Below are 21,651 nucleotides of genomic sequence, written 5' to 3' on the forward strand. Positions count from 1 at the left end.
GGGGAAATGAGCTGTTAAGGAGATTGAGAGGTTGTTGGATGGATGGATTGATTTTTACAACAAAGGGCTGTTCATGTCTTTGCTTCAGCCTTGACATTTAGATTACCCTGAATATGTGAGGGGAAATGGGACTCCTGGCTTCCTTCACTGCTTTGGTGTGTGGCCTCCAGCAGGTTGTTTGCTTCTGTGTGCCTTAGGGTGCAGATCCAAGAGACAGGGTGAGCTGATCTGACAGCTTTCCTCCTCCAAAGTGGGGTGATGCTCCTGCTCCCAGTGTATTACTGTGCATCAGCTCTTTGGACCTCCTCAGGTTCTCTCTAATGTATCACAAGGCTGATCCAGAAAGAGAAGGAAAGGGAATGCTGCTTTTTGAGCCCCAAAATGAGGCTCAAATGCCTGAGCCAGCACAAGGGAAGGGATGGAACTGTGTTGTGAAGAGTACTGCCCGAGGAAAAGAAAGCAAGATGCTGGTGCTGTGAAGCAGATAGATCAGCTCTGCTGCTCGTGCAACCACACCCTTAATGCATTTACACTCTTCATGGTGTCATAGTCAGGAGTGGTTAATGCAGCTTCTGTCCCCTGCCCTTCTCAGGCTGAATCTGTTGTGTTTGGGGCAGGCAGAGCTGAATGGCTGTGATTTACGGGCGATGTGTTGCAGCACAGAAGCTGAGCTGAGGTTCCTCAGCTATTCAGCATGTGAAATGTGACTAGTCAGGCATGGATGTGTCTCTATTTAGCTGTCCCTGCTATGAAGGAAGCCCTTCCCAAGAGATATGAGCAGGTAGGGGTGGTAGCAGGGTTTGTTGCCCTGGTTTTCAGCTGCTGTTTAATGTATGTCAACGCCTTCACTTGCTCACTTGAGAAGGTGGTACGACAGCGATGGATTATGCTGCATGAGAGACATTTAAATGTCTATCTGAAGGCACTTTAAGCAGACAGATGCTAGGCAAGACTGCAGTGCTGTCCCTAGGGAGGAGTTTCCAAGGAGGAAGGGAAGAGAATATTATTCCTATGGCTCATCTTGGTTGTCCCATCCTGCTAACCTGTGGTAAGTGTTGAGTGCAGATGGGAAAGTGAGGGCTTCAGGTTCGTTTGGCTTCAGCCTTTAATGGATTGTGTTAAAACTGGAACCTATAGATAGAACCTATCATATAGAGATGACCACCTCTTCAGAAGCACTGAGCTCCTGCAGCTCCCGTGGAAAGCATGGCTTTTACCAGTGAGTGAATGTGAGGATCTGTCTTCACTTGCTGCTTCACTTGGATTAATGGGCAAGGCAAAGATGCTTTTGTACTAAGAAATGGACCCTCAGACTTTGCAAATCAGCATCTTCTAGTGGCAAATACACAAAGAGCTGCTGGGCTGGAAGAGTCCTCTGTCCAAACCTGTTCTCAGTGAACTGGCTAAACTCTAAAGGCTCCTGTACTTGGAGACATGTTTCTCACTGTGCAGAGCCCTGTCCTCTGCTTTCCCTGAGCTGTGCTAACTCATCGTCCTCATCCATCATGATCTTTCATCTTTCATGGTAAGATCTTAGGGCAAGGCCCCTGTCTTCATTCTATCTTTTATTTTAGCCACTCATTTTATCCATCACCTATTTATCTGTGTAGCACAATGCAGCTGGCTCTCTGACTGCATCTGCGTGCGGCAGACTGCTGCTTGTACATTTACTACAGGCTAAGATGCTGCAAGCACAGCCACAGCTTCCTAACCTCTGATCCCTTGGCCCTTTCACCTTTCTCTCTTAAATAGCCCTCAGTTTTAGCTAGCCAACTGCAGGCTCGGCTCCCTTCCCCTCCCTCCTGCTCTGCTTTGTTTTGAAGCCACATTTGTGCTAATGCTGGCACAAACCTGTGCCAGTTCATTTCACAGGCTGAGGAGCTGTCAGTGTTCCAGGTACCCTGGCGCTGCCCAGCTTGGCTCACTTGGGTGTTTTCCCTCTCCAGAGAGTCTATTTTTGATGCTCTCTAAGCAGACAGCACTGGGTATCTGCTCTTATTACACCCCGCAAGGTGCTCAGCACAGATCCTTTCCCTGTCCCTAGCAGCTTGTGTCCCCATCAAGGAGCATAATCTGATTTGGGGCTCTGTAATCCTGTCCTCATTGCTTGGTCATTCTGTCACACGCTGTGACTTCAAGTGGCTCCGTCCTAAGTGGCAGGATTAGGTGGCCAGGCAGTAAATCCTGCTGCTCTTTGTGTGCTTTCAGTTCATTCCAACTAATTTGGCCATTCCTGCTCCCAAAGGGCCCTGGGCACTGCCTGCACCTTCTCTCCAGCTCACTTCAAGGGAGGAGAGGCAGAGGAGCCTGCTTTTGGGTCACAGCAGAAGGGGAGCAGCATCAGCAGGTTGTTACAGCCCCAGCAGTGGTGCTGGTGCCACTGGAGTCATCAGATGGAAGCATGGGCATAAGTGGGTTTTTCACTGGCACCAGTCAGGTTTCTAACATGAGTAGTCGGGGTCCATAGTGGCTGCAGTGAGGAGAGGTACCAATGGCTTGGAGGCACATCCAGCACATCCATATGTACTCCCTTGCTGTCATCATGCTCCCAGCACTTCCCCATGCTCTGCCTGTCACCCTGAGCCTCCTGCCATCTGCTGCCTTGTCCTGTCCCCAGTCGCCTGCTCTTCTGTTCCCTGCTGCCCTGCCCTGCCCTTGCCTCCTCTGTCTCTGCAATGCACCCACCACCGGTTTTACACTCTCAGCTCTCTGACCTTCTCCTTCAATCTCCAGGGTTTCCCAGATCCTCTCTGCATGTAGCCTTATTCCTCACCCTGAACAAACAAATTCTGCCAGACAGGCCAGTGTCTTTCCCTGTCCCCAAGACAAATCCTGCTGCCGACCACTTAACCATCCCCAGGCTGCAGCTTCAACTCAGTTCTTCAAAGGCAAGCAGCAGAAAGCATCCCACAGCCATCAGATCATCATAACCCAAAGCTTTCTTATAATGCCCCTTCTTCTGCTCTCCTGTGTGTGGGGCAGGGACAGTTTGCACAGCAGCTGGTGCTGTGCCCCTTGTACAGCCTGTCTTTAGGAAGGGGACTTGGGCACGGCATGCTGCTGGCAGCGGGCAGAGCGCCTTGGTGGGGATGATGGATGAGGAGGGAGCAGGCACGCATGACTGGTGACGATGAAAAGCCTGTTTGTGCCTAATAAGTCTGAGAAACAGTCCAGGAGTCTTTCATGCGTGGGGAAATGTGGCTTGTGGTGCTGCCAGAGCCAGCAGTCACTGGGTATGGGTCAAAAGGAGCAGGCATGCAGATGAGGGCTTCATCATGTGCATCCACCTCTTTAACTAATGCTCAGGAGTGCAGCATCAGCAGTTCCCAAGCTCCCTCAGCTCCCAGCCCTGTCTGGTTTGTCACTTCCATTTCCACCTTTGGGCTCATCATCCCCTAGGGATTGCACTGCTTTAGGGTCCTTTAGCTGAAGAAATATAGTGGGAAGGTTCCCAGTGTGTTTGCTGTTTTTTAAGCTAGGGTATTGGAAGGGAAATGCTGGTAATGATTTAGATTCAGTCTTCTCTAGACAAACAGCATCTTTTCACTTTTTCCTAGTATCTGTCTGTTATAGGTAGTGCAGCTGCCTGAAAGTAAATATTCAGATCCCTAATTTTCCATGAGGATTGAGATTTATTTATTGTGGAGGAAAAACATGTGGGAGAGATGCTGCCTTTTGTGACATGACAGTGGAGAACTGCACTTTTACTTGAATGGGGAAAGAGGGAAGCAGGGGGTAAGGAGTATCCTTTCCTTTAAGATGCTGGATGAAGCCTCTTTGTAATGATTAGATCCCACTGCTTGGAGGGAGGGTGTTTCTTCGCTTACTAAACACATCTGAGGACAGTTCTGATCCATCTGCTTAGCACCAGATCTGTAATGGCCATGCCAGGAGCAGCCGTCAGGAGTGATTTAGAGTACACAGTCTGAGAAGCCTTTGGGGACCAACGTGTTATCTCAGAAGGGGACATTAGTGGTACCTCAGAAGGGCTGAATGTGCTGCTTTTGAGAACAGCTTCCTTTAAAGGATCTCCATTTGGGATCCAGAATCAAAGATCTCATGGCTGAGCTATGTTACACCACTGAAGAGGAGCAGCAAAGGCTTTCTTGGGAGCGTGGCACTGATTTGCGGTATTGTGACCTGTTCCTGTCATGGTGTGATGTCTCTTTCATTCTTATGCCTTTGAGCATCTGTTTCTCCCCAGTCAGTAATAACCCAGTGCTGTTGGAGCTGCAGGCCAGGTTTATCTCTCTCGTTGGCTCCTTTGCTGGTGTCCCCAAGAGGCTGACAATAGGCAGTGAATGGCCAGGACAGCAGAACCAAACAATAAACTTGGGCAGAGAGAGCAGCCTGGGAGAGACAATCACAAACAGTTCCCAGGAGAGGAAGTGAACGGCACAAACAAAAAGGGTGGATGAAGCTAAGCTTCCACCATCAACATTAACGTCAGCCGTGGTTTCCCTTTGAGTCTCTAATGCTGTCTGACATCTCCGGAGCCGGTGGCGAGGAGGCACGGCACGCAAGGGCTGGCCATCAGGATGTTGCTTGTAGGATATTTGTGCTAATACCAGGGCAGAAGCAGTTTTCTCCTTCCCTGTGCTCAAGAGCATAAAGCCGGTGGGTTTGCTCTTAGCAAATGATTACGTTTCTGTGTGCAAACTCTGGCTCATTGCTGGGTGGGATTCCTCATCCTTACCCTGCTTCTCTTAAGAGCTGGCAGTCACCAGGACCGAAGTGACTGAAGACAGGCTGAGAACACTGGGGCTGTGCAGCCTGGAGAAGAGAAGCTGCGTGGAGACCTCAGAGCAGCCTTCCAGTGTCTGAAAGGGGCCTATAGGGATGCTGGGGAGGGTCAATTCATTAGGAATTGTAGTGATAGGACAAGGGGTGATGGGTTCAAGCTTTAACAGGGGAAGTTTAGATTAGATATAAAGAAGAAGTTCTTTCCTGTGAGGGTGGTGAGGCACTGGATTGGGTTGCCCAGGGAAGCTGTGAGTGCTCCATCCCTGGTGGTGTTCAAGGCCAGGTTGGACAGAGCCTTGGGTGACATGGCTTAGTGTGAGGTGTCCCTGCCCATGGCAGGGGGTTGGAACTGGATCACTTTAAGGTCCTTTCCACCCCAAACCATTTTGTGATTCTATGACTGCCATGTGTCCCTCACCTAATCCTGCACCTAAATTAGTTATAAATGCACTCTGTTCTTAATGATCTTAAGTCTGGATTACAGAGGTGGCCAGTCTCCAGTGGGAAGCATCCATCAGGTGCAAGGAGCAGAGTGGCAGCCCATGGTGTTTGTAATCTGCTTTACTCTCTAAATGCACTTGCTAGGTAAGCCCCTGTCAGCTGGGGTTATGGAGTGGTTTCCCCATCTCTCTGGGAAAGCTGAGGAAGGGAGAACCTTCATCTAAAGGTGGGTGTCCCTGCTTCTTATGTGTACATGAGTCCCCTGCACATGGTGCCCAATGTCATGCTCATGTCTCGCCTCGATTACCTATGCTTCAAATAGACCTTATTCTCAAAGCTTTGACGTGTGTTGCCACAATGGCTCTCTTTTTTCCCTTGCTAGGTCTCTCAGCTACTTCATTTACACTTGTATTGGGACCAGAAACAAGGGCAGGTAATCTGCTGAGTGCTTCTACTAACCCCTAACTAATGTCTGCCTCCCCATTAGATTAGTTTGAACTGTTTTCAGCTGAGATTGGGCTGAGGCCAGATGCTGTCTGCTCTGCTTCCAGTAGGTAGATCCTTCGTGCTGAGCTTTAAACGCCTATCTTTGATCTCATCAGCAAAATGCCTTCCAAGTCCTCTGCTGGCAATCAGAGAGACTCCAGCAGCCAGGCAGGGAGCTTTGTATGTGGAAAACCCATCTAACTCGGGTTGTTGCTACTGCATTGGCCAAGCTGCTGTGTTTGCTGTTGTTTTCTTCTTGCTAATGGATAAAGGGAGCCTCTCCCGCTGCTGTGAGCCCATTAGGGTGGTTGGGGCTGCAGTGAGATGCATCGCTGCAAGCATTATCTGATAGGTGTTGTTGGGGAAGTGCTGCTGACACTGTGGTGATAACCAGCATCCTAGGAACGTGCACTGCACCTTGTAGTGAGTGTGTGCAGGATGGAGCTGTAACGTGCATGCAGACGTGTAACCAAAGTTACAGCAAGAAGAGAGGGTTAGTGTTGTGTTCTCCCTTGCCTGCTGACCCTAAGGCACAACAGGCCAGAAGGTGCCACCCTGTATTAACACCAATTGTATTAAAAGCTTGTCTCCCATGACTTGACATGTTTTGGTTCCTGATTTGTTACTTCACTGTGCTGTTATAGCTGCAAAATGGAGCTTGTAGGTATTGGAGGTGTTTTGAAGCCTCAATAATACCTACAGAATCTTTCAGATTGTCAGACTGAAGGTATGAGGAAACCTAGACACTCATTTGCTTGTATTTAGATCATATTTAATGGGACTGTGATACAAATTGCAGTCTTTAATTCTGTGCCTAATTTCATTTGCCTGTGTAAAGCTGCCTGTGTCTGTGAAGTGTTTCGGATGAATAATTCCATTGGATGCAAACCCAGTTTTCCCAGACTCCTGAGTCCGTCTCCATCTGAAAAGTTCTACTTCAAATGTGAATGAATGCAGAGATTAATTATAGAGAAGAAAGCAGTTAAAACAATTCCAGCTATTTCTGATGCAGAGCCTTTATAGAATGCCCATCCCAGTGCCTGTCCCAGTACTGACTTCAGGCTTTGGAAAGGATCAAGGTTCCCCATCCTCCCAGGCCAGTGCTGGTTGCATCAGTGTTTGTGCTCTGGGCCCACAGAGGTTAATGGTCATTTGTGGAGGTGATGATGTCTGTAGCATCTAGAGGAGGTAGGATGCAGGTTATTTGGCTTTGAGCACTCAGTATACACTTTGATAGGGTTTTGGCCCACTCTTGAAAGCGAAACTAAGGTGAGAGTGTGCCAGACGTGGGTAAGGAAGGCGAGCCTGTTCTGCAGCTGCAGAAGCAGGTAAATGTGCCTAAATTAGTTTTAGATTAATTACTATGCTACATGAATGGGAGCTTTAACTTCCCTTAGAATCAGAGATGAGCTTCAGCTTAAACGTCCCTGGTGTGATGGACGATGCCCTAATACCATTGCTAGTGTTATGAATCTCAGTAAGGTGGATGCAAGTGATAGCAGTTCCTGGGGGATGATATTACAGTGTTCTTTTTAGGGTTTCTGTTCTCTTCAGTAACGCCAAGCCCTGCCCCAACCTGGGCTTCTTTCCTGTGAAGATAGAACTGTCTCGTGTATGGACCCAGAGAGGTTGGTAGATCCTGGGAAAAGAAGGGGCAAAGGAAACCTGAAGAGGTCTGCTTTCAGCTTGTGCTGCACTTATGGGGATGAGCTTTCCTATGGGCAGGAAGATGAGATGACTTCGGGAGCAGATACACTATAGTGAGCAGGGAACAGTCATACCTCCTCCCACTTGTTGCCATCACTGTACTGGATCAGAAGTGCCAGGCTTACAGGGACAGTCTGTGTCCTAGGAGAAGCTGGATGAGCTGGAAGCTGAGTCTAGGCAGGTACTCTCTGTGCCCAGAAAGAGTAAGGCTCAGTCTTCCAGCACCACCTCATGCTTCTGTCCTCTACCAGGAGATTAAATCCCCAAAATACAAGTCAGAAAGCAGCAAAACATCCCCTTGGCCCATTCCCACTGTGATGCCAGCCCCATGGAACCCCTGGGATCCAACTGGAACCTCTTGGATCCCCCATCAGCCATGTTCAGCTCCATGTCCCTGAGCTCACTGACAATGGATCATCCCCTATCTGCCAACACAACATCCTGACCTGGCCGCTGATGTTCAATGAGGGGAGAGAGGTGGTGTCATCCCAACCCCTGCTTTCTAAAGGTTGTATAGTAACATGATGCTGCTTTGCTGTTGAAATGGTACCACAGTAACTGTCATATCACTGCTGTCATGCTCTCTAGGATAAACCTAGCCCAGATCTATGCTGCACCCATGCCTCTGGCCTATGGCATAGCCATAGCTTCAGGACCTGGACTTTCCCTCTATGCAGGCTCACAGTGTGCTGAAATTCCAGGGATATCTCCTGTGTCTGTGGCAGTTGGAAGAGCACCTGCATGGTAAACAACAATCCCCCAAACAGCTGCTCTGCATCTTGTTTTAACCAAGCCCAAGATGTGCGTGGTGCTGAGTGTTCGGCTGTGAAATACAGCTCTTAACTTGGCTCTCATTTTGTTAATGAATTATAAGTCCTGTTGTGGAATAATAAACGCTCCAGCTGGATAATGTCCTCAGTGCTAAAACACGACAGCAGTGCGAGCCCTCACAGTGCTGCCTTTCAGATGCGTGCGATTCCATCCATGCAGCAGCTGCTTCTGACAGGGAAATGAAGGTTGGGGACAGCGTTTTCCACTCTGCTCTGAAACCATCCTGGTTCTGTTGTAGTCATCACTTCTGTCGTGTTTCTGTTTGAGGGCAGTGTCCTTGCTCAGCCTAAGCCTTGGATGTTCCTGTGTTGTTCGTGAGACTTGGACAAACTGTTCCATGGAACGGTAGGAGCAGCAATGCTTTGCTGTATCTGCAGTGAGCAACCTGCAGCTTTGCTGTCCTGAACTCAGCTTAAATTAAATCCAAAGCTGAGGAAAAGGCAATTTTGGATTCTTTTCTCCTAGAGAAGGTCAGTGTTGTTCAGCACAGCCGCCACAGCTCTGTGCTTCAGCTGACTGGGGTGCATGGAGCTTGGAGCAACCTGGTCCAGTTGAAGGTGTCCCTGCCTAGGGCAGGGGGTTGGAACTGGGTGAGCTTTAAGGTCCCTTCCAATCCAAACCATTCTGTGATTCTATGATTCTATATATATCTTTATCTATGATATATGTATCTATGATATATCTATCTATGTATCTATGATATATCTATCTATGATATGATATATCTATCTATGATATATGTAGCAGACCCACAGATGATGGGCACATACCAGGTCCTTGTTTCAGAGCATTCTCTGGGGCCTTTGATCATTTTATGCCTCTGTATCACAAGTTGCAATGCAGGATCTAATGTCTTCTTCATTTTCAATGCAATAGGGTGTATTAGTGTCATCTTCCCTGTAGGTTGGTCTGACATGTGAATCTGCTCGGGCTTGTGTCCACATGCACGAATGGCTCATTGGAATGGAATGGTATTTGGGTTAGGTGGCTGAGCAGAGTGGCTGGCAGGAGGTTCAAAGCTTGAGCTGGTGGTACAGGACAAATGCAGTACTGGGGTTACACAGTTCACTGAATGTTAACTCTCTGGCTTTGCTGGTCTAGTCGTTCTGCAACAGCAAAGTACGATTCAGTGGTCTGATTGCCTTCAGCTTGCTGTCTGTAGGGATCCATGTGTTGTACTCAGACTATGGGGTAGGATATAGAGTATGTGGCAGGATGCACACCGGGTGCCTGTGCAGGACTCCAGTGCAAGCTGCAGAGCCCCATCCAGGACTGCACCGAGCTCTGGGTGGCTGGGATCACCCAGCTAACCAGCCCTGCAGGGCAGCGCCAGTGAACCACCCAGTGCCACTTACAGTCATAGGCTGCAGAGTAAATGTACCACAGGCTGGCCTAAGGGGAATAACTTGAGGAGCCTCTTGGAGTCACAGCATGTCCCAAGAGTGGCTCAGCCACTGGCAGGAGTAGCCAGTATTCAGGCATCAGCTCTTGTGGTGGGTTGGGGAATGAGATGGCAGAGGTGAGATGTTAACAAAGCTTGTTCAGCCGGAGAAGGGGAAGGCTGCAGGAGACCTTAGAGCAGCTCCAGTGCGTAAAGGGGCTGCAGGAAAGCTGGAGAGGGGCTTGGGACAAGGGCCTGTAGGGACAGGCCAAGGGGAACGGCTTTAACCTGCCAGAGGGGAGACTGAGCTGAGCTCTTAGGCAGAAGCTCTTCCCTGTGAGGGTGCTGAGGCACTGGCACAGGGTGCCCAGAGAAGCTGTGGCTGCCCCATCCCTGGCAGTGTTCAAGGCCAGGTTGGACACAGGGGCTTGGAGCAAGCTGCTCTAGTGGAAGGGGTCCCTGCCCGTGGCAGGGGTTGGAACTGGATGAGCTTTAAGGTCCCTTCCAACCCAAACCACTCTGTGATTCTGTGATGCGCTGCTTTGATAAATACAAGTCTAAATGACAGTGGTGTGTGAATTGCTGCAATGTGCTTATCTCTTTTGTTAAACAGGCAGTACGTGCTGGTTTTCGCCATCTTTCTGCTCTCACCTCAGCTGACACATCCACTGAAGTCGTCTTAATTTACACTAATGGAAATAAGTTTAGAATTGGGCTCCATGTATTTGGTTTTTATCAGTTATGCTATTTATATTCTGAATGTCGCTTCATGTAGCCAACAGAGAGGGACATGTTGTATTGATTGTATTTGTTGGCACTCTTAATGGCAGTGGTGTAGTATGAAGGTTATAGAATATATCCATATACTTACAGACAACTCCTTTATGGGATGTAGTTTTAATGCAAGGTGTCTTTTAACCACCCCATCCATGACAACAGCTACATTCCTTTCACTAAGCAATGTGAGGTTTTGCCTGATTGAGAGCTTGTCTAAAACTCTAAAAAGAAAGAAACATACCGTGCTTATTTCTTCCTTAAGCTGCATGAAAAAGCACTGGAATGTTTCTTTGCATTTAACATGAACTATTTATTACCTTCAAATTGCCCAGGAAATGCTGTGTATGACTGAGAAAGGATGGGTGAGTATCAGAGACGGTAACTTTAAAGGGAGTTATTCTGATGCAGAGTATTTAGTTGTGTTTCTGAGGCCAAGCACTGATTTGGGTCAGATCCTAGGGAAGAAAAGTACCTGCTAGAAAGACACCACAACATCCTGCTCCTTTAGATGCAGCCAAGGCTGCTCTGAGCTCAGGTGACTGCATTGAAGAATCAGAGATGCTCGCTGACCAAAGTTTGAATTACTTTGTGCACAGAACCCCCCTAAAAGGAAGAGCAAAGGGAGGGAAATGATGCTCTTAAGTTGTTTTTTGTCCTCCCTAGGCTACTGGACCAGCATTTCAATGAGCAAGGAGAAGAAAGGCTCAAAACACACTGCTGTCTCTAACTTTTATGCCTGTTCTTTGCTTCCTTGTTTAACCAGGGACAGGGGGCCCTGTCTGAGAGACTAAGGAGCTTTAGCATGCAGGATCTCTCGACGATCCGTGGAGACAGCAGCAGCACTGTTCCTCCATCGGTCACTGTACGAACAAGTAGCAAACAGAGCCACCCAAAACCATCCCGAAGTGCATCGGAAGGCACTGGCAGCTCAGGTAAGCACCGGTGTTGTTTCCAGTGTCGTGGTGTGTGCAGTGTCCCACAGCTGAATGAAGTCATGGCAGTTGGCAGGAATAGATAGCACTGAGCACTGCATACTGGGATTCACAGGACACATGCATGCTGCTGAGTCTCTTGGCACTTAAGAGAGAAAACAGTGTCATCTTTTGATGGGAACTATTCCTGCCTGCTGCCAAGGATGGGGCTTGAGCATGGAAAGGAGCCAGCATCAAGCCTTGCAACTTGAGCTGGAAAGCTAAGCTCTGGGCCGGTGGGTTTTCAGTGAGGGAGGTAATGGAAGGGCAAAAGGAGGGGATAAGAATGCATAGTAGTGAGCAAGGGTCATTGTTATCATCAGAGCCCCACATATGGTGGTACAGCCTCTCTTGTGTCATCTCAACGTAAATACGAGTTCTAATGGATATGTGGTTTGAATTACACCCACTTGTGCTGCTTCTGAACTGTACAGTAGCTGTAACAACACTTGATGGTTGTAGCTCCAGAACTTTATCACCGGTGAACCCTTCTGAGAAACAAACCCATATAAAGCACTCCTAGAAGCAGAGACCAAGATCTCACAGCTGCTTCTGATATAAAGGATGTCTGCATAAGCACTGTTATGGAAAACTTGGTTCTCTGAAGGGCAATGGTTTGTTTTCAAAGGGGAGGAGCCTTATGGTGGGAATCAGATCCATTCAAGCTTGGTTAAAGGAATCTTTGTGAGCCCAGAGCCAAAACATTGACTTGCAGATAGCTTTGCAGATGAGGTCTCCAGAACTGAGACATGGAGGGTTAGCCCAGGCAGGTGGTTCCAGATGGCTTCTGGGGTTCCCAGACACCACCGAGGATCGTGCAGCTCCACTGATGTTAGGCACAGAGAGTTGCAGGCGTGTTGCACTTGGTACCCTGTGACACACGTACTGGCCAGTTGGAAAGTGAGCAGTTTCAGCTCGTGTGTGGTGAGGGCTGTGCAGACCTTCACTGTGATTCAAGCCTGAGTAGATGGCCACCCCTTCGAGTTTGCTTTAGCATTGGAATGTATTAGAAATGTCTTGTTTCAGCCTTCCTAAAGAGTGTCATTTGAGTGCTTTACAAGTTCTAAGGACTATAGCTCACAGGCTTTACGGGCAAATTGAAACAGCTGATGTTGGTGCCCAGGGGTTTTATTCTCAGGTTTGTGTAAGGTTTTGTATGCACTTCTCTTGTAGTAATCAGTCTGAAAGTGTTCACACATAGAAGGTAAAGCTCTTAATAAAAAAGAAACAATGAAAGAAACCACCCCACATATTTAAGCCAAAATACCAAATAGCGCAAGTAAAGCATTATCGAGTTATCTTAATGCCATGTTGTATAGAGCAGCCTTTGTAGGTTCATTCTTAAGGCAGTGAACTTAACTTACCTGGTTTCAAACCCCTGTCTTAACACACAAAAGCTTTGGATTTTGATCTGCTTTCATACCAGTGCTGTACAGGGATCTCTCAAAATTCATCTCTGGAAAATGGAACTGTTCATTAAACTTTTCAAGCTAATGTTTCTCATGGATTTTTGGATCCAAGTAGCTTGATATTTTGGTTTTAATTCTTCTTTTAATGAAAAGAACACAAATCTTCCAAGACTTCTATCGGTCCCATCTGACTGAGGGATTTCACTGAGGTCCCTAGCCTGGGAGCCTGCTTGCAGGCCCCTTCTCCACCTACAGACGGTACAAAGAGGCACCTCCAGAGAGTGGTTCCCTCATAGGTTGGTGGCATCACAAGAGGAATCTATCTATCTATCTATCTATCTATCTATCTATCTATCTATCTATCTGATCTTCCTCCTATATATAGCCACAGGTTTGCCGTCACTTTCAATCAGATTAAGTGAAAGATACAGTCCTGGTCTCTCCAGTCCTTGTGCTGTTGTGTGTGGACACAACTGTGTCTGAAGTCAGAATGTCCAGAGGAGCAAATGGATCAGTTGTAACTTATCCCATGTGTGTGTATAAGAATGTGGTCTAGCAGCTCAAGTGTATCACACCTTGAAGGCCATATTCAGGGTGAGCTGATGCTGCTGTAAGCACACCAAGCCCAGATAGGGCTCCATCACTCCACCTCCCATATTTGTTTAGTTGGAGTGTTGCACATAAGCAAGGGGCAGACAGAATTTGCTACTGCCTCTTATTATGCTATAAATACATGTAATGTATACATATGAGTATGTGCATGAGCAGTCACTACAGACAGCTGACACAGAGCTCTTTCCTGCCCCAAAGCCCTCGAATAACACAAATGTCCATGTCAGCTGTCCCCACTGCCTCACAGGAACGTTGGACTTCTCTTTATATTCCTGCTTTAGAGATAATGGGACATAGTGGGGCTGACATCAGATGGAGTCAGCAAAAATACCCCAGACTCTGTTTGACATGAGGGTGACTCAGCCAAAGACCTCATCTTCCTTGTAAAAGGTCTTTGTAACATGGCAGTGGGTGATGGCATACATGAAACAACTTTAAGAACATTAATAGAGAGCCTGCTTGGGGCTGCAAACACTGTACCCTTGATCAGAGTAGGGATCTGCTTTATGGAAGCTTTTAGGGAAGGTTTGAAGGAACAGGTCCTGTGTGTGCAGAAGAAGCAGTGTGGCTGGTAGGAGTTAAGACTGTGAGTGAGGACACATGAATTCACACCCTGCTTTATTGCACACCCCTGGTATGACCTGGAGCACACATTTGTTCCTCAGTGTGCCCCTAAACCAGAACAAATTGCACTTCCCAAACCCAGGTCCTGAAAGCTGCATGTGGAGGAAGATGCTTGTGTAATTTATGGTCAATCCCTTAGAAGCTTTCTTATGTGGCCTTCTTACTTCAGTGCTTATAACACATAACATACCCATAGAAAAGTCCTGACCCTAGTTTGGCAGGAGGGTTTCTCTCTCTGTAGTAACAGTGCTCTATCTGCTACTACTGGGAAGTTTCTGGACAATTGGAATGTCCCTTTTTATGTTTTCCCTTCTTTTACTCTGTCCTTTTTCTTTCCCCAGTGCAGACATGTGAGAAGTGCACATGGATGTGCTGGGATCTCAATGACTCGATCTGGATGTCACCCTAATAGCTCTTCAGCATTTGTCCATTCAGGTGCCCCCACTCCCTACATCCTCCCATCTATACCAACCTTTAACAGTCCTCTGCAGCTTGTAGTTGCAGGTCTCAAAGTCACTGCTGGAGTTTACAACTGATCAATAACTGTGGCAGGGACAGGCACCCGAAGTGTTGTGAACACACACAACCCAAACCACCCCACCCACACCAAACAAACAAAACAACACCCAACCCACAACACACAAAAACACACCAAAAACACCACACCCCAAAACACCCACCAACCCCACAAAAAACACTCCAACAACCAGGTTTGGTCCAGATACAAATGCTTTCTTGTCCTGTTTGTGAGGGACTATTTTGAACTCAGGCTGATTTGCTGATCTGCCTCGCTGGGAGCCTCCAACATAACTGTTCTGGGAGACCTTTGGGGAGGTAGGAGATGAAGAGACCAGGAGCTGAAAGCTCCTCTAGCCAGCTTTGCTCCTGGAGGAATGGAGCAGGGAAGCACACCTTCACTTACAATAACCAGGCAAAGGCAAGTGATGGCTCTTTAGGTTGTTACAGGGCTCTAGATGGGTCCCATTCCCTGAGCAGCATAACCACAGTCAGGTCCGGTGTAGAACTTGGTGTTGCGAGTTCCAGTCCTATTGAGTGACTGTGTTTAACAGCAGATGTATCTGGAGGAAAGTGATTTGGAAAGGCAGGGGCATGGGGAGAGGTCTGTTGTGTTCCCTGGCCAGCTGAGGCTGCTGAACCTCAGGTTTGTCCGTATGAACTCACCCTGTGAGCACCAGGAGTGCTTCAGGTTCTGATTTCCCATCTCTTGGGCATGTTTCCAAGCCCACTGAAATCCATGAAAAGACTCTCCTGACCCCGGTGGGCTTTGGCTGAGGCCAAAACCTGGCTGCAGAACCACACTGTACTGAGGCCATGCTAAATAACTGCTCAGCCTTTCTCATTTCCATTGCTGCTGTTTTTACAGTGCCTGGTGCTGGTTAGATGGGTTTGCGATGCTCTGAATCCCCTCTTGACACAAAGCACCGTGTGAAGAGCTTGACATTTAGCCAATAACAACCACATGCAGACACAGCAAAGGGTTATTTTGGCTGCTGAAGAGTGCCTTGTGAGGCCAAGAAATAGAATATGCAGGAGCTGCTTTTGAGGCATGGGGGATTACTCCTCCTTTGCTGCCTATCAGTGGTGCTCCCTATACATTGAGCTGCCCCACTTGTGTAGGTGCCCTTCCGCTGTGCAGTGGGCTCCAGGTGCTCCAGCTCTGTTCACTCCCATCACACAGAAAGCCCTTCTCCTCCTCTTCTCTGTGCTCTCTATCTGATCTTTCACTTTGCTCTTAGTGCAGCCGTTCTCAATTTACTGTCTTGGCATCCTGATGAGAGCTGGTGGTATTTCAGCTCCGATGCCTGTTCCAACCTGTGCTGCTTGCACACAGCTGCCCCTTTCCTTTGGGAGCTGTCAGCGTCGTGTGGCTGCTCATCGCAATGGAAAACTGGAAGCTCCAGAACAAGATTTCCAAGCATTTTTCAAGGCAATCCTGATGTCCAGTAACAATCCACACACAGGCATGTCTATATTAGCACTGGGGTTGGGTTGCACTTCTTAACGTTGCAGTATTGCCTTAAAGCATCCTGGACAGTACAGGTGCAACTTGTTCCCTTGTGACGGCTGGGAAGTGACACATGTGACAGGAACAGGATATTGGCCATGGTGTCACATGGCTCAATCCTGGAGCTGATGCAAACATATCTCAGGGTTGCTGATGTGAGTTGGTTGGGCACTGGAGACCAGCCTGGCTTTGGGGTGTCAGTGGGATGCACTTCAGCAGCAGGAGATGTGTGTTGCATCAGGGGATGGTCAGTGTCCAGCACTGATGCTGTCTGGGCCTGAGGATCATGTATTGTGGAGCCATCCTCTGTATTGCCCAGACCAAGTGCCCTTTCTGCTTCAGCCTGCCCCAGGCAGAGGTGATTCTCAGCTGGAATGATGCCAAAGCAGAAATGTGCATTCTGGTACCATCCCCTCCTCCGTGCAGGAGACTCAAGGCTGCTGCTTGGGTTTGCACTCTAGCCCTGCAGGCTTTGCAGAAGAGAGCAAAGGTGGTGGAACATCAGCATTCAGGACACGTAGTTCAGTCCCCACCAACTAGAAGAGCTCCAGAGGTGTGTGGGAACGACCCTTGTGCAGATGATGTGTGAGCTCTCAGAGAATGAACCATCACAGAACTGATCAGTGACTTCCGTGTAAAACCAGAGGCTCCGCTCACAGCACATCTCCTGAGGTTGGTTGAGACTCACCTCTGTTACAAAGGCCATAGCCTCACAGCAGCATCCAGCCAGTGTGAGCCAGCACTCCTGTTGAAAGGGCATGACCCAACTGCTTGCTTCTGCCCCATGCCATCCTTTTTCCTTGGACATGTTTAAAGCTTACATGTGCTGACCCCTTTCAGGGGGCTGGTTCAAGTCAAATGCTGTTCCTTGCTCTTGGCCTGGCCTAGATCCTCAAAGCCAGTAGAGAGCAGCAGCACAGACATCAGCCATGGGACAAGGAAGGTGGAGGCCAGAGTGTGAGGGACAATGGGACATCTGCTGTCAGCAGCAGTGCTGGTTTGTGCTGGTTTAAAATGACTGTGAAGCTATGGAAGTGCAGGATAATCCTGACCAAAGGAATCACCCAGAGCTCAAACCTTGTGATTCAAAAGCTCTTTTAATCATAAAATAGTTAGGGTTGGAAAGGGCCTTAAGATCATCCAGTTCCAACCCCCTGCCATGGGCAGGGACACCTCACACTAAACCATGTCACCCAAGGCTCTGTCCAACCTGGCCTTGAACATCACCAGGGATGGAGCATTCACAGTCTCCCTGGGCAACCCATTCCAGTGCCTCACCACCCTAACAGGAAAGAATTTCCTCCTTATATCCAATCTAAACTTCCCCTGTTTCAGTTTGAACCCATTACCCCTTGTCCTATCTGGAGTCATTGATGCCACTGGGAGGGTTTCATTGGAAAGCTCAGACTGGGAATTGTTTCTGGGCTGTTTCCTGGCAGCCAGGCTGTCCTCAGGATGAAGCTGTGCAGTTCATGCTTTCATGAGCAGCTGTGATTCACCTGCATTCTCACTGAAGGGTGCAATGCCATTCCCTTGGTAGCTGTCATCCTTACAGCAATTCCACCAAAGCATAATTCCTGCAGGACTCCTCAGCATGCTCCTGCTCCGGATAGATCAGGGATAGTTTTCCTTTGGAAGCTGTGTGAATGGCTGCTTGCAGATGTCTGAATGTAGGCATGTAGCAATACAAGTCCCAGTGTTGCACCCTGTGCTTGTATTCATCAGCCTTTTACACTGTGTGACCCATTGCTCATCCATGCTCCCAGATCCCTCTGGTCAGGAGTTATTTCTGTTCAGTGATCTGAGACCAGAGCCAGGGAGCTGTATGCAATCCCAGCCTGAACACCCCTTAGGCACATAGCCCGGGGTGAGGCACGTTCCTGTGTGCGCTCCGAGCCGGTGGATAGAGACAATCACCTCTCTATGCCCACAAAGCCATTGATTCCCATCTCCAAATGATGCCAAGTGTTCTGTGGGAGTCGGTAGCTCAGCCTGACGAGTTCCTAACGCTCAGCTCCTCTTCCAGTGTGCACGTGTTGCTCGGTGTGCCGGCTCCTCAGAGGTGAGTGCTGCGTGTCTTGTGCTCCGTAGCCGCGCATCCCTTTCAGGCATGGCTGTGCTCCCCAGCCTGGCTTGCTCCTCACACTTGTGCTCACTGGGTCTCCTAACACCAGGGGAACAAGCCAAGGGAAGGCCAGGCTGTGTGAGCTGGGTTTGTGCTGATGGCCAGCATTGCAGTGCTGCTCACCCTACTGACCCGTGTTACCCAAGGCTGGGGAGTGTTTCTCTGCAGAGCTCTGGTCCTTTCTGTTCTAGAGGATGTGCCACTGTCCCCACTGCACCAGGGTAACTCCTCTGCCCTGTATCCCCCCTGTATCCCTTTCATAGAATCACAGCATGGTTTGAGTTGGAAGGGACCTTAAAGCCCATCCAGTTCCAACCCCTGCCATGAGCAGGACACCTTCCACTAGAGCAGCTTGCTCCAAGCCCCTGTGTCCAACCTGGCCTTTGCTGTTTTCTTCTGCTCCCTAAGCACTGGCATGTGTTGGTGGACAGGACTTTTGTGTTTGGGATGAGGAGGAGCCACAGCAAAGCTCAGTAGCAGACAAAGTGGTGTGACAAAGCAGGGTTAAATGGACTCTCCCTGCTCCGGTCTGTGCCAGAGCTGGGTTTGAAGCCTGTCCCCAGTGTTCATTGTGTTTACAAACTTAGAGTGGGTGAATAGTTTAGCTGCTGGTGGTGTTTTCAATGCTGCACCAATCGGCTGCTAAGAGCTGAGCTGTATCACTGCTGCATTGTGTCCCAGTGGCAGATGAATGGATGGGGAGGCCTCTGGTTTGGGCATGCCAGAGGATGGGGCTGCATCCAGAATGGCAGCGTCTCATGTTGGTGGAAGCAAAAGACCTTTGTGACTCCTTTACTTCTCATCACATTTCCTTTGTGTTCACTTTGCACACTGTTATCAACCCGGGGACTACAGCAGAGGGTCTGAAGATCACAGTGCTGCCACCGTGGTTTAGCCATCTGTGCCTTCCCACTGCATCACTGCTTGGAGGTGGTGATCCCAGCCTGATGCCATCTCCTTGCACCCTGTGTAGGTGGCAAACCAACCCCTGTGGCTGCTTTTTCACCCTCCCTGTTGTCCTCTTCTAGTTCTTTGCATCAGCACATTCGGTGCTGCCGTGCACAATGAAGCCTGTTTGAGGTGGTGTCTGTTTAAGCCATCAATGAGACACTGCTATTCACAGCACGTTTTGTTAGCACCCTTCTAATTTTAGCCTAAACCGATGCTATGGATTTGACTTCAAAGTGTTATTTATGAAAAGGATCACTGCATCCATAAGTGCTTTATAGTCATGAGTGAACCTTAGGAAAGTCATTTAATCAGTCCAATATGTTTGCAAATTGGGCCCAAAGTCATGTTGATCTGGTTTAAATTGCTTACAGATTGGCTTGTTTTACTATTCCCTCCCCCCAGACTTAATCCAGTAGTCCCTTAGACCATGTCAATAGGGATACACTGAGGCTCGATCTCATAGAAGGTTCATTCTGTCTCCACAGGCTGCCTTTTCTCTGTCTCCAAGGCAATAGATGCATTAATGCACTGTCAGACAAGGGCCTGCCGTTGAAAATGCCCCTTTGTAAGTGCAGCTTGGGCAGCTCGGAGGGCTCACTGCATCGTGTGAACACGTTCTGCAGTGCCACAGAAAGCAGGGGGGAAGACAGAAGCAAAGTTTGTTTAGCTGGGATGAGGTGGTCCTGAACTCATCTTTCCTTGGTGCAGGCTTTTGTGTCGCCAGTTTAAGAGTACACTCATTAACAGGACTTGTCTCCAAAGAGCTGGTAATCTAAATGGGCCCGTAGTCAAGCCTTGTGTGAGAGGCTGGTTTAGAGCCATGATGCAGCCTTTTTGGCAGTTGCTTTAATGCTCTTGGAGGTGAAACATTTCTCTCTGGTTGACTCATAGAAACCCCCTCAGCTCTTGAGCTGGGGGAGCACAAGTCCTCCCATCCTGCTCCATAGATTGTAGCCCATGAGGAGGTTTCATGGCCTGCAAGTGCCATGGAGTGCAGAGACCAAAAGCCAGGCTGAGTGCAGGAGCAGCAGATCTGGCACTGTCAGTGATGGTGATGGGTTCCTCTGCTCCTGGAGCTCTTCCCTGCCCATTTGGCTCCCTCCAGCCACCCTCATGCTCTGCACATGACAGAGCATTGACACAGTTCAGGACATTCATCCTGCTTTGCTCTGGGCAGCTTCACTAAACACGAGTGTGTTCCACTATGCATATGCCAGCGTTGTCTTGTTGACAGCTTCTGTGCGAGCTCGTGCCCAGGGGAAGGCCTTTGCTGGCAAAACTCCTTTCATGTCTTTACACGAGTTTCTGATTTATCACTTATCACAGGATTATAATGGAATGGGTTGGGTTGAAGGGACCTTAAAGCTCATCCAGCTCCAATCCCTGCCACAGGCAGGGACCCCTTCCACTAGAGCAGCTTGCTCCAAGCCCCTGTGTCCAACCTGGCCTTGAACATTGCCAGGGATGGGGCAGCCACAGCTTCTCTGGGCATCCTGTGCCAGCGCCTCAGCACCCTCACAGGGAAGAGCTTCTGCCTTTTATTTAATGCTCTCTGTTCGCAGGCTGTGGAAAGCCAGGCTGCAGCATTCAGGAACAGCAATGCAATTATGTCAGAGCCCTTTTTCCCCTTCAGAAGGACGGAGTGAAAATGTCCAGGGATTTGTTTGTCTCTTGGCAGGGTCTGGTAAATGCTTAACCACTGGGCAGTGTTAAACAGTCGTGCTTGGAGCTGGCATTTAAGAAGTAACAAATGCTGTATTTGGGGGTATTTTCTCAGCTAACATCTCTTGGGTGCTGTTGCAAAGATCTGTGCCGTGGTGGGGGGGGAAGAACAATTTCAATCCTTGAAAGGAATCATAGAATAGTTTGGGTTGGAAAGGACCTTAACATCATCCAGTTCCAACCCCCTGCCATGGGGAGGGACACCTCACACTAAACCATGTCACCCAAAGCTCTGTCCAGCCTGTCCTTGAACACTGCTGGGGATGGAGCATTCACAGCCTCCCTGGGCAACCCATACCCGTGCCTCACCACCCTCACAGTAAAGAACTTCCTTGTATCTAATAAATACATATATTAGATCCTGAAGAATCCACTCTATATCAGAACTGCTGAGGCTGCAGGTATCTGAGAGGCCTTTAAAAACTTAAAACCACCTTAAAACTACAGCTCACCAGTGGCTGACAGTCAGTCTGGCCAACATGTTCACTCAGCTATCCACAGGGTGCTGCAGCATTAAGCTAGACCCCATAAAATGATGTTGGATCCCTTCCCACATATGATTGTGACCCCAAAGACAAGGTGACGGATCATACGCAGTCAGCACTGCAGCTCAGTGAGGGTCTTAATGGAACATTCACTAAATCATGCTTTAAACAAAGCACCCTATTGGTATGGAGTAGATGTATCCAGCCCCTTTGTATTATGCTACAACTTGCACATGAGATGATTACAGTGGAAAGTACTCTTAAAAACCTAACTGACTTTGCATCAAGGAGCAGTTCTTGGATCTCTGAAGTGATGCAATGAAATGGGGTAGGTGTTTCAGTTCTGTTCTTAGCCAGTTT

The 21,651-nt window shown here is 48.6% G+C and overlaps 1 protein-coding gene across 4 annotated transcripts in view; it reads left to right on the forward strand.

Annotated features, from left to right (window-relative positions):
* Positions 1 to 21,651, forward strand: part of REEP1 (receptor accessory protein 1) — a 66,746-nt gene that overhangs the window by 35,894 nt on the left and 9,201 nt on the right. For 2 of the 4 annotated variants that reach the window (XM_061359754.1, XM_061359755.1), the window contains exons 6-8: positions 5,567 to 5,617; positions 11,130 to 11,298; positions 18,035 to 18,070. In XM_061359754.1, coding sequence (XP_061215738.1) covers positions 5,567 to 5,617; positions 11,130 to 11,298; positions 18,035 to 18,070 — 256 coding nt within the window. The remainder of the gene's footprint in view (positions 1 to 5,566; positions 5,618 to 11,129; positions 11,299 to 18,034; positions 18,071 to 21,651) is intronic. The other 2 variants (XM_061359757.1, XM_061359756.1) reach the window with 2 other exon arrangements.

The sequence above is a fragment of the Neopsephotus bourkii genome, unplaced genomic scaffold (assembly GCF_033783945.1).
Source record: "Neopsephotus bourkii isolate Nb327-2 ecotype Australia unplaced genomic scaffold, CSIRO-AGI_Nbou_v1 NB_994, whole genome shotgun sequence".
In the NCBI taxonomy this organism is placed as follows: domain Eukaryota; kingdom Metazoa; phylum Chordata; class Aves; order Psittaciformes; family Psittacidae; genus Neopsephotus; species Neopsephotus bourkii.